General features: G+C 34.4%; 1 protein-coding gene across 1 annotated transcript in view; it reads left to right on the forward strand.

Moving 5' to 3' along the window:
* Positions 1-6,816: 6,816 nt before the first annotated feature.
* Positions 6,817-19,447, forward strand: part of LOC149085658 (nephrin-like) — a 198,015-nt gene continuing 185,384 nt past the window's right edge. Inside the window, exon 1 of the mRNA XM_089232459.1 lies at positions 6,817-6,997. Coding sequence (XP_089088585.1) covers positions 6,904-6,997 — 94 coding nt within the window. The 5' untranslated portion in view covers positions 6,817-6,903. The remainder of the gene's footprint in view (positions 6,998-19,447) is intronic.

Here is a 19,447-nt window from a genome sequence, read left to right on the forward strand (position 1 = left end):
TTTTCATTAATGCGATATTTCTAAAAATATCACTGTTATTTCAGTAAAACTTTCTCCCCCCCCCTTTTTAAAATCGAAGTTTCCAATAAGTCAAACTAACGATAACTAACGTAAAACTAAATTTTTGTTTTTCTTCTGCATATTCGAAGAACAATTCGGTTTATGAAGAACAAAAACTATTCGGTTAACGAACCCGCAAAGTGGTCCGAATTCCGGACCGAATTCCGGAAGAAGCATGTTTCATAAGTCTGAGATTACAATTTCTTTCCGATAGAATTTGGTTGAATAATTATATTTTAACAGGGTAAAATTTCTGCCGCCAAATACAACTCCTCTCATGTACCGATTTGCTCAACAACAAGGTGTTAAGCGAGATGGCTCGCTCCGATGCATATTTTATATTATATAATAAGATTTTCGTGTTGTTTGTTTGTTGTATCCTATGCATATAATATGACAGGTGTAAGATATCAGATAAGATGACATGGGCTCCCCTCTAATTACTACTAAAATGTACCTTCATCCTAATATGTGTACCTTCATCCACCTTAACGAAACCCCGGAACATTCCTCCAACTCCCAACCCCATCTCGTCTGTAATCATCTCAAAATTTATTAATCGCGACAGTACCCAATTGTCCCGGGAAAATATGTTCTCTGGACTATGCCATGAAGTTTTGCTGGAAGATATCTCGACAACGCGGGATAAGTCCAGTGGCAAAGTTCTGGCGTTTATTCATTCATTCGGCTCCTCTCATATAGCCCATGGATCAGCAGGAAATTTCAAAATTTAGGAAGAACATTTTTTCAAAGATGTTTAGCAACAATATCTGACGTTTAACTAACAGTTAGTAACTTCTGTAAAAATTGTTTTATCATTCTACAATTGCATACTTATTATTTTCAAAGCTTGGCAGCAAGCGTCTTACACATCATCAATTTGGATTGGAATATATTTTGTGGGGAGAGTGTCGCAAGGGAAGATTTTGAGGACTTTGACACAATGTGATTTTATATTATACATATTCCTGAAATCGGACTTTGCCCTTGAACCGTTTTCATATATTCCGTTTGCCCTTCGTTTCTTCTTTCGAGTGATGTTAATTTTTTAGCGTTTTCTGATTGGTAACCATGTTGGTCATACGCAGGAGATGTTGTAAAAGTTCACACTTAGAGTTTTCGGAGTCCCAGGAATGCCCGCTGTGGTGATCGAGTGGTCATAGTGAAGGACTCGCATCACAAGGTTTTCCTGTGGTTCCCAGGTTCGAGATGCGAATATCACAGTGAGGAACAGTGATACAATTATTCAATCATTACACACTTCACTCATAATTACAAAAATTGACGGCGGATGACAGCACTACACATAACAAGCATTACACAGAAACAGACCACGTTAGGGTCACAATACATACATACACAGCTTCCGGCATGGCCTGGGTCTCCTTCGACCAACTGCAAAAATATCTTCATTGAGACAAAACGGTGGGCTATGATCTGGTTAGGAGTAGGAGTCGTCCCAGGAACGGTGCTCATGTGTATTCCTATAGGAAAAATTATTTCGGTTTGTGAACAATTACGTTTCTACGAACAGAATTCAGGAACGAAATAAGTTCGTATGCCGAGGGCTGACTGCATATTCTTTCCGTTCAACGAATACTTCAATTTGTTGGTTTAAAAATTTAGTATGTTATTTTTCGCGCATCAGTTACTAAACGAGAAAAAAAAAACAAACATGAACATCTCAGAACGTGAAGTATGTCCACGGCGTCGGTCCTCGACACGAACGTGACTCTAAAGGTCGCAGCATATAAATAAATAAATATAAAATCTCAACACACAATGCCAAGGACCGATTTCCGAATTTTATATCCACCCTTTTCCCACTTGGATGACTTGGCAAGTTTCTCTGGATGAACGAATCTGACCTGAGTGATGCTGCGGCTCGATCTATCACATGATGCGATCTTTACACACACACCTTCCTCTTTCTACTTCCTCCAAGAAGGAAACCGTCATCGGCAAGAAGAGATCAACTTGATTGATGCTCGGGGTCCGGAGAAACCTCAAGGAGAGAATGTGGAAACTTTCTGGGGTTTTCTTCATGACAGAAACCAGAAAGTCTTAGCAATGTCAGCACGATCGATATCTCAGGGCGCCCTTTCTCCCCCCTACAATATATATATACATACATACATACCTCGCTATTCCAATATCTAATCTCATCTTCTGGATGAGTCCAATGAGTTGGAGCAATATGTCTCCGGTGCGGGAACAATATTTATTATTAATTGTTCGTAGTTTTCACCATTATAAGGTATGGCACGGGAAATATCATTCTTTGACTCAGCAATGTACTTATGTATGCTTTTCGATTTATTAACTAGTATAATGTGTATTAAATAGAATTATTTTCTAAGAAATAAGTAAAAAATCAAACGAATTTGTTTCGATAAAGAAATAAAATTCTTAAAAAGTCTGAAGTTTCAAAAAGCAGATTTTTCAATGATGACTTAAACATATATTTCACTTAATTGCAGATAAATGAAAAAAAAAAGTGAAACTGGGTGGCCAATAGTTAATTGGTTCTTTCAAAACCAAGCGAAGAAGATATTAATTATAGTGTAAATGTATACAAGAAAAAACCGCAATTTGTTTCAGATTCTAGGTTTTGAACTCTTTCGTAAGATTAAAAACAGAACTGCGGCACCAAAGTTGCTCAAATCTTTTTTGGAATATTTATACTACGATTTTTAGTAAGATAAATCTCCAATTTAACGAATGATTGATGAAATGTATTTCCTTTAAAAATGTGTTGAATTCAAATTTTTGAACTTTTTCCACTTTAAAAGTTCCTACAATTTCTACAAAAGGTCAAATACCTCCGATGAAAGTTCATTTTACTAACACAGTCGAATGAATATTCCTACAAAATTTAAGCAATTTTAGTGCAGTGTTTTTTAAATCTTACGTATGAGTAGCAAAAAGTCGAAGTGGGAAAAAAACGCGCAAAATTTGTTTCTTGGATTCTTTCACACTGTCATTCAATACCTTCTTTTATTTAAAAAGAACCAGTCAACCTATCGACACGGATTTTTTTTTTCATTTGATTTGCAATTAATTTAATCACACATTTTTTGTGAAGCTTCGGAGATCGTGACACTACTTTAATAATATGGTCTAAATATGAATGGTTTAAAAAATAACTAAAGTTCCTATAAAAGTAAAACATGAGTTGTGTACGAAATACGTGTATTATATGAAATAGTCTAATAATATGGTATACCGGGTTTTATCAGCTTTCAGGAATGGCCTGCAAGAAGAGCAGTGATAAATCACTTCAAAATGCCTCCTTGATGCTAAGGATTCAGTATCACTCGGTTGTCACCATCATCACGGCTGCAATACGAGAAAAATTGTTTTTCTACTTCCATAAATGTACTGGTAATTTGAAACTAAGCAAAATATGTACATCAAAAGTGTTGCATTTTATTCCGCTCTCCTCATTTTTTAGCTACTGATCCTTTCCGGTTAGATGAGACGCTGTTTCTTCAAAAACTATGTGCCGGGAAATATATATGGAAAGTACAAGATATACGGAAATTGGCTATACGTAGAGATACTCGCTGATATTTTATTTCTTTTTAAAATATGTAAAAATATTCTAAAATATATTTCTTCATCATGTAGCTAGTTTCTGAATGTCTTGTATTAGCATGTGGAGAGGACATCTTTCTTACTATAAATATAGGATGTTTTAAGTATCATTTGATTCGGGCTAAAACATATCTTCAAAATGAAAAGTTGAAGACTGAAGAGGAAAGGTTGAGGAGTAATTGCACGTCCTGTCGTCCGTGGGTCTATCTCATAGAGTTATTAGAGGTATATCTTTAGTCTATGGTCCATCTCGATTGCTTTAGGACAGAGAAGGAAGATTTCATCTATGACTCTTGTAATTATACTATGACACCACTGAAGCATCGTCAACTACAAAGACAAACGATGGATTTTATTTTTCATTTTCCATTGTCATAGACTCATTAAGACTCATTAGATCTTATTTTGATCAATTTCAATTAATCTTCTTAATTGTGAGACTCCTATTCCGTATTGCCCCTAAAAACGACTGTTTTAATGATTTTTTCCCAGACATAACACTAATAATTAACGCTATGTCTTGATTAATGATAATTTTGATAATAATTATAATTATAATAATTAACAAACACTTGTGAATGCAACGGCAAAAATCAAGATTTTATCCAAATACTGATTTCAGGCTTCTATCATTGCGCTTGTGAAGGTTAGATAAATCATCCACGGTCGAGATACAGGGAAAACACCTCTCAATGACCATTTTTCAGATGCGATCAGCTGTCTGTTACGTTAAAGTAATAATTTCGCTTGGAAACAAAACTGTACAGTTCAAATATCTCGCACTTTTTTACGAAAAAAATTTTTTGTCATGCCGTTCCGTAATAAAGGGGTTTTACTGTATTTCGACGAGATTTGTTGTTCATTAAGTAAAACTAAAATCCACACTTCAACTAGCGACGTGAATTTTTAACATGTGGAAATTTGTACCGGATATTGAATTGGATATTGGAGAACCAAATTCTCTATTGGGTTCAAGTCAAAATCAATGAGTGGCTATCAATCTGTAAATTATTATTATTATAATAAGTTATAATTCAGTTACAGCAACTGAAAAATTTTACATCTCTCTTTCAGTAAATAGTCTTTTTTTCTCTCTTTCTGATGTATCTGATGCATATACATTTACATTTCATTATTTATAGAAACATCCAGTGATATTCAGAGCAAAGTTGAATTAAGAGGGTTGACGCATGATCTTCGGCTTCCCATGCTTTCCTATGGGGGAAAATTTTTCTTTAAGGAACATTTTTAAAATTTTTCCATCCACTTTAGGCACCCAATTTTTCCCCCCAAATACTATGAATATTTTTACACAATTAAACAAGAGTATTTAGGGTTTTAATTGTTTGTTATCTTTTTCTCGAATTTTAACTTCAACAACAAGCAACTTTTTCAAAATTCACCCATATTTTGTGACAAAAACTTATTAAACTTATTAAATAACTTCAATAAAAAATCTTCGTGTTGATATATGTAACACCATAGTGTTGAAACACACAAAGTTTAAGGCATTTGAAAGAGTGGTGTGTGAAAAAATGTCCCTTATCTCTAAAAAAACACTTAGTTTAACACACGCCTGCCAGCAGATTTTATTAAAATATTTCAAAATATTTCTACAATACATGTAGAACAAAAACTTATGCATAGACTCAGGAAATTCCATAGTGTTTGAAAATTGAAAAATTAGAAACTGTTTTCTTCAAATTTCCGTGCCAACCCTCTTAAAACCTATAACTACATAATGACAATTAACAATAATAAACGTGAAATTGATAAATTTCGTAATTCGATCGGGAAAATAATGAGCTTAAATATCATTAGTAATGATGATCAATTTTTTAATATCCGTGTATTAGGAATCCGATGTTGGTAAATGTTTTTTTTTTTTTCGTATCAATGTTATTTCTATATTTCAAGTACGAAGTCGAACTTATGTGTGTTTTTTTTTTGTTATCCTGTTCACCGTGTATCTTTTCTTGGGAGGGGGGGGGGGGTGTTGAGGAAAAGATTCACCACCACGACCATCATCGCGCAAGCTCACACAGATCCGTTCGGATGGTTCGGAGGATTCCACCCCCTTCGGTTGATCGATTCTGCGAAAAAGGAGCGGCTATCACAACGTCGAACGTTTTTGGCTCTCGCGGAACAAGCTTCAGTCGGCGCAACGTCTCCGAACCCGACGGCGCCAAACCAACTCAAATGCCCGTTTTATTGGGAAAAATCCTCCAAAGTTCGGGAAACAACTTTCACTCACAACTCACTTTTGCCCCCTTAGAACGAACGGACTCTCTCTTCTCTCTCACGCACACGCTCTCGCTCCTTTTCTAACGAAGTCGAGAGATGAAGAAAATTTTCCGATTTCTATTTCGGGATGAATCGGACTTTTCGACCCTCTGGTGAAATTTCGGATCACATTTTATGTATATATTTCATTTCAGTCTAAAGGAGCTGAAATAGATATAAAATATTACGTATTAAACGATGTTGAAATTTGTGTTGCCTTGTATGATATTGGAGCTTAGACGCGATTCAAAGCACTTGGACTTAAAGGATGAGGTGTTGATGAATTTATTTAATTTTCAAGTTCTTCCAGAAGAAAAACTGTTTTTCTTGTGAAAGTGTGTGTTCGTAACCCAGTTATAGCGTCGGTGTACGTCTTAAGAAACTGAAAACCACCAGCTGGTACATATTATGGTTTAGTGCAATTTTCTTCTCCTTCATCATACGCCGGTGCATTATACCCTGGGAAAGTTTTGCAACTGAATGAATCGTTGAGGTGTTATGTTGTCCCTGAACGTTTGAAGAAACTAAAAACGACCAGCTGGTATATCAACGTACAGTGTAATCATACGCTGGTGCATTACGTTGTAAGGAAATTTTGGAAATCCGAACGGTCAGTTGATAGAATATCATTCCCGTCAATTATTCGACATGGATATCCATTCATCAGAGGTAACTGCCGTCATGCGTGACTGAATTACATCAGTGACATGCCAATGCAACTTCGCCAGGTGCTCAAAACGTTCAGAGCGATGATGATGTCATATAAATTATTGAATGGTATTTAACTATCCGTTTGTGTAGTGTACAACGTTTTATGTTTTATCGCTCCGACGGTGTAATTCGAAATGTCATCTGATCATCCACGACATCCGGGGAGAAAGGCTGAAACAGTATTGGCTGCGTCGCGATTTTATGGACAATTTTATTCCGGTGAAGTTCTTTAGCGAACATCGATCGTAACAAATGAAAAGAGACGATTCAATTTGTGTAATCATCTCCAAGGCGGTCTTCGTGATGGAAATTACAAGCGCATTAATGATCTTCAGTCTGCTCAGTGGTGAGTATTCGATTGCTTATTAAATATAATTACCTTACACGCGCAATTAGTGTCGAAATTTGGTTTTTAAAATGAAATTTATATTCATAAGGAGGGGTTTGATTTTGAAAATTATGGTAATTTGTAATCAGTCGGAAATGCAGCTAGAGATTCTTCCAGTGATTACAAAGAACAAGCAGTAATGGAAATGAATTATTGGACCCTCTATGGGTTCACCCCTCATGAAATCGTATTAGGAAATTCTGATTTTAGAAAATACGGATGTAAATGTAGGTGCTGTTAGGCTATTTTAAACTGAAATAATATATCAACACAGCAATTTAGTTATTTAGAGTGGATTTTTTTTATTAACAAGAAATGATTAATTGATCCTAAAATATTCAGTCTGCCTGCATTTTAATGTTATTCATAAACAGATAAAATATTCTATAGCATGAATGAGTAAATTATGAATTAGGAATGAATACTCTATAGCAAAGTTTTTACTTCGAATTTCATTTCCAATCCCCTCAATTTTGTTCTATTTTATAAATTTCTGTAAATAGTTTAGCTTCTATCAAACAATAACACCAACAGGGACTCAATTCTTCCTAGTGAAAAAAAAACAACTGTTGTACTAACATAGCTGTATTTTGTATTGAAATGACACTAAAAAAGAAATACTTCCTGTAATAGTAAAAAAATCGAGAAAACCAATCGGTATAATATTTTTTTTTTACTATGCATTCTCCGTAAGACCATGGAGGGTTGAATATCCGTTAAACTTTCGTTAGTATTTCCTCACTCTTGAATTATTCTGAAATGTATTTATAAATCTAAATAATTCCATTCATCAATTCCTTCAGGAAGATGAAGGTATAGTAGTGAATGACAGTTTTTTTAACAGTGTGTGTATCCTTTCAGAGTTACTGGATAATATTATTCTTCGCGGTCAGTTTTCTTACCATGGCAAGTTTGGCGAAATGGCTGTCGGCCCAAACACGGCAGAAATGATTAATGAGATTTTCTAAACCGTGTATTGGACTTCAAAAACCGTTAACAGCTGTTTCATCCTATTGCGATGCTCGATAAATATATATTTTATACGGACACAATGAAATCACTGTTCTCCGATGTATAATCACTTTACGAATATCAATAATAATCAGACTTGCTAAGCTAATAAAAATAATAGAAATATACCAAGTGCTCTACTTAGTGTTATTCAATGGAACCTCACAATAACGAAACTTGATATAATGGTAAATCCTCCTGCAACGATGTTTTTTTTCAAATCGTGTTTGGAATTGTTTAATGTTAGTATCTATAGTCTAATGTTAAATCTTTCTCGATAAAACGATAATGTTTACTACGATAAATTTCTATTATAACGATATTTTTTTTTCACGAGATTTCGAAATTGTTACAACGATATTTTGTAAATTTTACTCGAACTCACGTTTAATATATTTTCAAATTCTTCACCACAGTTTGTTCTTTCGAAGATGTTTAATAACAGCGTATTTTGCGCTATCTGCTATCCGAAAGAGTTGATGCAGTTTCCATGAAGCTATTTTTTGTTTAGAGTACACCAGACTGCCATGCAGTAAACCACTTTACATCTAATTAGAATTTTTTTGTTGCCAATGAATTACTTGCATAATTTAGATCTTAATAGTTACAAACAGGGCCGTAACAGGATTTTTGCGGCCCGGGGTGCAAATGATTTTGTTATTCCCTCCCAACTCTCTTTAAAATTCGATAATTTTATAACGGTGTGCCTTGTTCTCACCTAAAACTGGCGCCCCTAAATTTTACCACCCGCGGCAGTCCCCCCTGCTCCCTCCAGCTCCGGCCCTGCTTACTTATGCATTTCATGGTGGTACAAACAATCCTAATTCAGAAGAGGTACAAACAACTGAAAAAATCCGGCGGTGACTGATGATAATTCTACCTCTTGATATAACGATAACCCCTTAAAACAACACTTTTTTCTTCGTCAGCAGAGTATCGTTGTATCGATGTTTCACTGCATTTAGTTTGAAACGTTTCTTGGAAATATATTGAGGTGTCAATGCTATTCACTCCCCGTGCTGAACTCGTTTCTGGTCCCGGTTATGTATTTTTTACCGGTATTTTACTAACAAATGCTTGATCTCACCGAAAAGAAGTTCTAGTTCTCAAAATTGCGATGTTTTGAAGTACAAAGGTGAAATATTGTGTAAATGTCGAGTTCGAGAGTTTAAATTGATATTTTCAGAGATTTTCTTAAAAAAATCACTTCAAAAAATTCTAAAACGAATCTCGTATAGTAAATTCTCAACTATTTGGCGTAGTGTAGTAGAATGGCAGGCCGGATAACAGAAAAAAAAGTCGGATAAACCAGAGTGATTTATATACTCACTTCATAGTCATACATTTCAAAACTGCCGTTTTAGCAAAAACCCGCTGTTGTTCATATTTGCTAAGCTCTAACTTCGAGCCAATATTTTAAAAATCATTGTTATGCACTGTACTGCGTGTTTTAAAAGTTTATTACAGAAAAAGTCCAAGAATAAAAATATTGTACACATTTTGAAACAAATTTTATAATGTCTAACTGAGTAGGAACATAAAACATACACATTAAAAAAAAATAATAAACACGCATACATATATGCACACATACATTAACTTAAAAACATAGGTTTAGTTATCACAAAAAATATTTGAACTCATTTGACTGTTCACTGACAAATGATTACACAAATGTGGAAAGGTAACACTGTTTGATTCATTCATGTATTAGTATTTTTTAACGAGGCCGGATTGTCGAGAGCTTACTACAGGATGATTCTAAATTCATGGAAAAAACTTTATGAGGGATATAAGATACCTAAACTAGCATTTTTGATAACAGAATGCGCGGTCGAATCGCAATAGCGGTAAAACGTGTTTTTAATGAGTGCACTTCACCGAAACCAAACACCGTATCGTTCCGACATATTTGCTGCGACATATGTTATATCAACTATTCGAGGGTGCATATGCACCTTCGGATTGATTGAATTGTTGTTTGTTTTCTATTGGTGTAAAGACCGTAAAAGTTATGCTGCATCAAACAATGATCAAGCGGTATAATGACTTGAAGTACTGTTGTGTGCGCACTCTATAAAGAAAACACTCTACTGTCTTTGCCAGTGTGATTCGACTACACGTGCCAGTATGACCAAAAATGCTTTGTTTAGGAGTACTTTATCACTTCGTGAAGTTCTTTATGTTGGTATTTCAACAGTTCAGCTGACTGCGAATTGGTCGTATATCAAATTTATGAACATTAAAATATACTCAGTGCATGCTAATATACAGATGCGGTGGCATTCACGCATCAAATTTAAATTTTACTCCCAAGTTTCGTTTAGCAACTTCTCAATCAAACCTCCGAAATTTTTGGTACTCCTAAAGCAGCGGTTCTCAATCGGAGCCCCTAGGGAACTAAAAAAAAAAAAAAAAAAAAAAAAAAAAAAAAAAAAAATTAAAAAAATAATAATTATAAATATTTTTAAATAGTAAAAATGAATCAGAAACTGATGAACAATTAAAAAGTTGGCCTACGTTGCTCCACCATAGAAGTTTTTTTTACTTGAAAGGGCTCCACGAGTCAAAAAATGTTGAGGACCGCTGTCCTAAAGTACAGAGTAAAATTTAAGATATAATCTAAATTTTAGGTATATCCTCTTACTTTCAAGTACCTCTTAAATTTCAGGGTTTTTTCAATCTAATATAATTATTTCTCACTGATAAAAATATACTCCTCTTTTTACAAAAAACCCGTTATAATAATTAAAAGTAATCCCAGATCTTGAAAATAATAAAGGGTATTTCTTCAAGCGGGGTAATTTTTGTCAGTGAGAGATGAAATTAACAGACTCGATTAACAAAATAACTCTCCCTAAAATTTAAGAGAATTTACTGAGGAGTGTTTTCACTCCTCAATGAAATTTAGAGAAGGGAAATTGAATTTTTGATGCGTGATCTGACGGACACTGATACTTACAGATTATATTCACAAAGACAGCAGCATTTACCTAATACAAATATTCAGCTATTGAAATGGTGATGAGGTTTAGGAATTCAGACTCTGAATGCACGTTAAACACACAAACACAAGTCTTTTATTCTCACTCAAAGGGAAATTCGAATGCCGGTTGAATGGTAATTATGTTGAATCTATCAATTTAATTACTGAAACCAACGTCAATTCAAGATTTCAAGAAAGCTGTATACACACGGACGGAAACCAAACATTATAATTCCGATCATTTCGTTTTCTTGGGTCATATAAAATGGCTGTTCATTCCGAATAATATTCTTACTGAATAAGTCAAATACTAAATTGCTCCGGAGGTATTCGATGCGGGAGAAGAACAAATCAATTCGCAAGGCTTGCGAAGATCTTGCGGAAACGGTTTAGGAAATATTCAGTATTTAGTTTCGGGGATAGAAAAATGGTTCCCCCACCTCATTTGAGCAATTGAATGAATCAATAACCAGCCAAGCATTTAAATAAATTGAACCATCTCTATTTTCTTCGGCCGGAAATGGAAATTGAATATTCAATGAAGTCATTCTTTGGTAAATCCTCGGTGAATTCACGTTACGCGAGTTAAAATTTCAAGACAGTTTAGTTGATGTTTGTTCTTTGTAATTACGATCTTATCCCACGATAATGTAAGCATAAAATAATATAATTGTCGATATACATTATAGACATACAAACGGGGTTTCCCAAAAGTGATAGGCCCATGAACTAAAAAAAACGAAAGAACGGGAAGCGATAGATACGTACCGTTTTCTGCATTGTGCTTGGGAAAACAACGTAAATTCAGTATTATAGTATTCAGACAAGACAATTTCTAAATTAATTAGAAAATTCCGTAATAGATGACGCTGCAGTGTGGTAAAAGTTCTTAAATGCGGTATAAGTATATACAGTCGGTCCTTGCTCTTATCGGTTACCAACGATTCCAGAACACAAAATATCCGATTATGCGGCTATAAATTCAAAATTGCCATTTTACAACGTTAATATAATCTGTATATTGGAAGTTGATGAGGGATCAATATTAATAAAGCTTCTCGAAGAAATCAGACATCAAAAATAAAATTCTAATTATATTTAATAACAACGCTCAACCACCATTCCCAATAATTTTTCATTTCATTAGCAAATTTAGCGCCCTCTATTGGATCAATAGAATACCAAAATAAAGTAATTAAATGTACGTATATTCAAAATAACTTGAATTCTTGGAGGCCAGTACGTACTCTCTCGAATGTTCTTTTTTCTTTCAAATCTTAATTCAGTAACATATTTTAAATCAATTTCGAATTTTTCATTCAGTAAAAGAACATTTCATTCAAACCACTATGCACATTATGCTCATATTGGCTGATGTGTAGTTACAGTTGACGTGTGAAGCGTAAGATTTGATTAACCCTTTAAGCGGCAAATTGGATATCACAAAACACTCTTCAGTACATCGTATCTTTTTTTAATGGAAGTAAGTTGGCTTTCTTCCGATTCTCGGCTGCTGCGAACTAAATGGCGTAGGGAAAAGATTTTCCATTGAGAAGTCTTTTTCCTAAATATATCTGGGCAGATCAATGCCCAGATATATTCTGGAACATTTCTGGGGACGTTTCAGAGCGTCCTGCTATGTCTCATCGTCATCCTCATCAATTTTAAAAATAAAGTACTTTCGTATCCCCTCATTCAGCAGTGCCATCTGCACACGAACTTTGTAAATTGATGTCGAAATTCTTTCTAAATTTAATTGATTCCATCCAGGATGAGAAGTGTGTGAGGGTTTCTGGGATGTAACATCATGGTGCTGCTAGGAATAGTGGATATTTTCAAAATAACGCAATTTAGTTTTTTCTACTACTACTACCACCGTGCATGCACCTCGCGCTCATTTCATTGTGGAATTTATCACGAATCGGTACATAGCGGAAAATGTGTTCTGCGTGTATGTATGACCCCCTGACGTATTTATGTAGTCAGATTTAAATGTCCCGCTGGTGCAGCCACCTGTCTTCAATATTTTTAAGTAAAGCTTGAATTTTCATGTTATGTAAGCTAGCATGTTGGATGTTTCTTTGCATTCTGCGGAGAGATTTTTTTCCAATGGGAGACCGGCTCGTATTCGCTCGTCGAAGTTCGAACACAGTAGAAAACCAACTTCAACCGAACACTACTGTACTGTCAACTGGTTTCAAAGGTGGATCCCGATGATGTGAGTCCAGCACGAACCCCATACGACCGCGCAGCGGTAGTTTTTCTTACTCCTACTTGCATACATTCCTTTGCTGGATTTCTAACGCATCTGTACGTGCAGAAAAGTGCTGCGCGTGTTTATGCGTCGTTCTATCTATGGTATTTAAATAGTCAAGATCAGGCTCCTTTTGTGTTATATTGATGCTGACATCTGGCTTCCATATTTTGCATTTTGAAGACAAAGTGACACAGGCTTGAATTTTCATGTTTGTTTGTAGAAAAATTTGCAACCAACTTTGAAATTTTGGGTGTGCATGGAAATTTACTGTTTTCTCAAGCACAATGCAGTGAAGGGTGAAGCTCTATATCGCTTGCCGTTCGTATTCTACCCGTTTTCCAAATGAGAGAGACCGTCATTTTTACTCAACCCTCTACAATTAAGGTTTATGCGTCTGGTTTCATATTAGTATTACCCTGTAAATTAAAGTATGCGCTTGGTTTAATATAAGTATGAAAATGTGATGTGTCATGCATTACAATAAAAAAATTGGCGTATGTTTCCTTCAAATAAAAGTGATTCAGAATTTACGTAGAATTTAGGATTACCCTGCATGAAACCATACATCAACTTGATTTATTTTTTCCAAAAATTTTTCATGGGACTATATTTTTACATTATATATTCGATAAATTTAATTTATATTTAAATTTCCGACCCCGTATATATTCCGATTTTATGTAAAAATTATTTCAACCTCGTCCATCAAAATCCCATAAAATCGGAAGAAATTGTATTTTTTTTTTTGTGAAAGAAAGGAGAAAAATATACAATGCAAAATTTGTCGTGGACCTTTTTTGTTTTCTCTTTAGACACTGAGTCGGCAAGTTTTATCCATATTTCATGAGAGACTGTAAACACACACACACAACACACAACTATGTACGTCCCGTACTAGAGACTTTTCCTTAAATTGAACGTGACGGCTGGACTAAAAGACTTCTATCCCTACAAGAAATGGAATTTCTTACTTTCTTCCTTTCTCTTTGAAATAAATTTCTCTCTTTTCTTTTTTTTTAAAGAAACTTTGTTTTTATTTATTTATTTATTTTTTCTCACTTGCCTACATCTAAAAGAACTTTACCGGCTTTCAGAAACTTTCAAAGTGAATGTATGTATAGATTTATTGAACACATTTTCTGCTACGCGTTTGGTTTGAAATCAAATAAAAAATAGAATCTGAAGTCCCCTTTTATACATGCATTTTCATATTTCTTGTAATATAAAAACGTGACTACGAGGGACAATTTCAGTGTTAGGTGCGTAGTCTTTAGAGTACCCTTTCTGAATTGAAAGGCGGACGTTTGTATTACGCGTGTATTAGGGCATATGAAAAACAATCGTGTGAAATGGCTAAAAATTCTCATATGCGTATTTGTGTGCTTAAAATTATAGATAGTTTCACGAATTCCCAATCCATATCCATAAATAGTAGTTGATTTTGAATTATGGATGGGGATCTTTGAACTGTAAAATCATACTTTATCTCTGACCGTATCTGCTGAAGCTGTTTGGAAATTATGGGAAAAATAATTATTTCTATTTCATAATTTTAAACAGTATTTTATAAATTAATACAGTTCGGTAATGTTTAACCTTCCATCCCAGAACGTCGAGTTGCATTGAAATGTTCTGGTGAAGAAGCAGACACGTGTGCTATATGTTAAGAGGTCTCCGTGCGTTTCAACACTAGAAGGGCAGAATAATGTATTGTACGTATAAAGTCCACCGGGAGTAGTTTTGACCGCTGATACTTTTCAGTAAAATGTATTAAATCACACTAATTTTTTTACAACAAAAAATGAAAAGCATTGTCCCACAAGGTAAATTTATCAATTTTGAAGAAATTTATTTTTTCTTAAGCACACATGATGTTCATAAAATAAGTCTTCAATTTCAAATAGGAAATCGTAAAAGTCAACTGTTGGCAAGATTTTTTATCACGAAAAAATATCGATAAACATTGCGCTTCAATCACAACGCACATTGCTCCATTTTGATAATGTGCTAAGTTTTTATATGTGTATCTTTTCTATTCAGATCATCAGTTGTTCGTCCACGCTATGGATGCCATATAATAATATGCTACCGAAATTTTCCTTGAGGAAAAAATTGCTTACTACTAAAAAACAATTTCATTCTATAAATTAATTTATAAATAGTACACAAAATAAAAATAAAAATACATCTTTGTCTTTCTTTTTCATCAATATTTATCTGATTCAGTGATATTGAAAGTGCCAACCAAGTTACCAATTTGACTTGAATGGAGTTTGAATGAATGAATGAATGAATGAATGAATGAATGAATGAATGAATGAATGAATGAATGAATGAATGGAGTTTGAAGCACACGAAGCGCACAACATTGTGCTTCAACCTCCTCTTCCAACAGTAAACATGGTACAACAAAAATAGCATTATTTTATTTGATTTTCTAATTTGTATGTTACTCGTGAATATGTCTGTTGTGCGTGCTGACGAATGATAGAGAATATATAAAAACAAAAGCTACAACGCCCGCCGCAAAGAGAAAACATACACAATTTAGCTTATAGCGGTAAAAAAAATAGACTGCTCTTAGCCGTTGTAATTGTAAATGTTATTTAAATTAATATGACTTTTACAAAATAACTTCAATTAAAGTTACATAATTTGAATACTTGATTAATATCAATAATGTTGAACGTCTGCATTAAGATTCCAAATTTTAATCTATTTTCAAGGAATATACCCATGTATATTAATCTACAAATAAAAAGAAAAGTTGTTTTTATGGAAATTTTGGCTGATTCATTAGAAAAATGGGGGGGGGGGAGAAATCAGCATATAATTTTCCCGTAACGTAATTGTGGAAAATTAAACGACACTGAAGGCATTAAAGCAGTCATCAGAAGTTCAGATATTTCGAACCATACACGATATGCATATCAAGCGAATAAATCTGTTCGGAGTTCTCCTCTACGGACGAGGAACTTACTGCGAAATACTCATAGGGAATCCCGAGCTTGATTAGAAAGGAGGGTAAGGGGATTGCGATCAGAGTAATGTCAGGGTTACGGCATTCCATCTTCCCGAAGAAGCAATTACGTCAGTTGGAAATGGTTATACCATTTGCCCCGGAGCCATGATTTGCATATATTACTCCATCACAGAGATCTTGGATAATTTTATCGGAAGGAAATGGGAAATGTTATATTTAGTTCTCCTAATCATAAAGTTAGGAAACTTTTACTGTGTCTTCCATGGTTTTATAAATGCTTAAAAAAAAGACACGAATCGTTGGAATGGCATAAATGAATATTGCATACAATTCTCTTTACAAATACATATAAATATATAAGACTGGCTATCAGAAATTCAAATATCAGTGACTCATTTTATTTTGTCAATATTAAATGTTGAATCAACCGTTAAAAATATATTTCACGTGTCTCGCTTTTGAATATTTTCTCTTATAAGTAAACGCTAGTATTTATTGCCTACTGGTTACTCAAATTCTTCATCAGTAAAAATTGCATATAGGTAACGATGTTGCAAAACATTCCATATTAGCTTACGTATACATAGATGGAATATCATAATACTTTTCAGAAGTATTTTAATCCAAATTTTTGTTGAATTAATATTAATATTCATCGATTAATATTACAGCTTATAGTTGGGATTTTTAAATTGCAGGAAAAAACATTTTAGGATATGATTTTGACGTATCTTGACATTTCTGAACCGAAGGACCAGTAGAATGCCTGAAATCATTTGACGGAACACTCGTGCCCCATATTACGGGACATTCCTTTAATTATTTTGGTTCCGATTTTTTTATACAAAAAATATTGAATATTTAATATTCAATAAGATCAAGCGATACACAGCTTTTTCATAATATATACATTATTATTATGATAATTATGACATAAATATTCATGTCGAATATTTTTCAGGTTCAACGATATTTTCTTTTGCAATTTTTCAGCAATTTTAGTTTAAAATTGTGCCTACTTCTGGCAACGTTTCTTATGAGACAATTTTCCCTCATTTTACCATACTTAATGTCCCAGTTTAATGTACTTTTTCCAGTGGAATATCCTCCTCAAATCGTTTGAATATTATTTCCCCGTGAAATGCATTTCTTTTCACAGTGTAGAAGTCCCTTACCCTTAAGCGATTTCAGCAGCGCATTGCATTCAAGTCAACGAATTGAATTTTTTGGCTAAACTTTGTGATATCCCATATTTATCGCATCCCGTGGTATCGCAATTTCCGAAATTTCATATACCGTAATGAGGTCTCTTGAATCCAAGTATGAAGGTATCATATTTATTCAAACACATATGATATTACACCAAAATCGATATTACAAAGGTTGAATAATTTTTCATTCAGTTAGAATTAACTTTTATTAGAATTAACTTTGCCAAGTCCACTTGTGATCCAGTTATACGAGAAGTCTTCAACCTTTCTCGAGTCGCGAGCACTGCCTATGCTTATCATCAAATATAGATCACTTTTTACGGGAAGGGCGTGCTCAACCTTTAGAAGTGTGGGGGGGGGGACATTTCATTTTAATAAAAACATCTCGCACATCAAGTAAGTGATCTGTAAATATGATGCAGCTCGATAAAGTGATCTACAAATGTGCTGCTCGCACTTTCACCAAATTTACGAGTAAAAATATTTTTTTTATTCTTTCCTGAAAAATGTTGTTTATATTATCGAAAAAATGCGTCATTTTCTATGGAGAAAATTGTGGTAGGCTTTGCCATAGACATGGCCGCAAGTATTGACATGAAAACGTTCATTGGGCCAACCTGCACGTGGTGGGTGCTGACATAATGAAATTAGTATAATCGGATTTGCCTTTGAAATAGGTGGCAGTGTTGTCTATCTAAGTTGCGGACTCCTCGAGATATAACATAAAGTAATTTCATTACGAAATGGGCCGCGTGCCTGGTGTCCAGAGTACGCCTTAACATACATTGGGTATCATCGGATTCGTATTTGTAATGTCTAGCATATCTACCGTGAAACGATTTTGTTGCGAGTATGGGCTGTGGATCTGGTGCCAAGACAGAATGAGGTATTGAAACCGGAGTGATTCCGTTGTATTTTTTCTTAAGAATATCTATCGGACGACACCATTGTCTTCTGTCTGCGGTGTGAATCTTTGGATACATAGCGTAAAAAAAAAATCCGTAACGAAATGGAGCCTTGAGTCTGGTGTCTAGACCGGAAGAGATATTGCAACCAGAGTAGCATAATTGAATTTGCCTTTATGAGGTCTACCAGAACACATCGAAAACATGGATACATTCTGATTACTTTCCTGAGGTGTGAGCGTTTTAACTATTTCGTTCTGCACCCACTATCGTCAGATAATTTAAAAGACGCATTCATGTCAAAATTGCAGTTCATTATACCACGTGATACAAAAGTTGTACAGAAAAAACCAGAGTCTATAAGTTTTTGGGACGTACGCGTATTCCATTCAAGAGCATCAGAACTCAAACTCACAAAAGTTCGTGTACTTTCTATTACATAGTATATCATTTGTGTTGAACCCGGATCCTCTCCTCTTCAGAAGGTTGTTTGTGCATCTGCACAGGAGCAGACTAAATCCTCTATAATCGATAGTATCGAAAAGCCACGTTTCTTCTTGATCGAGGTAAAGAGCCCTGACGTGTAACTTTTTCCTCTTCTTTTTTTCTCGAGTGGATTTGTTCCAATAAAAGTCTGAAAGAGGAAAAAGCTCTTAAAGAAGAACTTCAGCAAATTTTTTTTTTCCTTTCGCTACTTAATGACTTTATATTTTTCTCCCCTGCTTAGAGAGCCTGCATCGTATCGATTTCAAATAACTAGCTGAGAAATAGTGGAGCTCAAAATCCGTGTTATCTAGACGGGATTACGATTATTAGATGAGAAATATATTTGAAAATAATTATTCATATAATCCTCTATTGCATTTATATTTGCGACATAGATTTTTCCAAGCAACTTCAGAGTGCCCTTATTGTGGAATTTTCACAGGATTTCTAGTTTTTTTTTTGATTTTCCAACTTCAATTGGCTAGAATTTCTATACGACGAACAGTTAACCCACGGCATACGTATGCAGAATGTCTGTAAAGAGTTTAAAAATTCATAAAAATTAAAGA

Source organism: Pholcus phalangioides, unplaced genomic scaffold (genome assembly GCF_987345545.1).
Source record: "Pholcus phalangioides strain wild (caught in Gottingen) unplaced genomic scaffold, Ppha-v1.0 ptg000006l_1, whole genome shotgun sequence".
NCBI lineage: Eukaryota > Metazoa > Arthropoda > Arachnida > Araneae > Pholcidae > Pholcus > Pholcus phalangioides.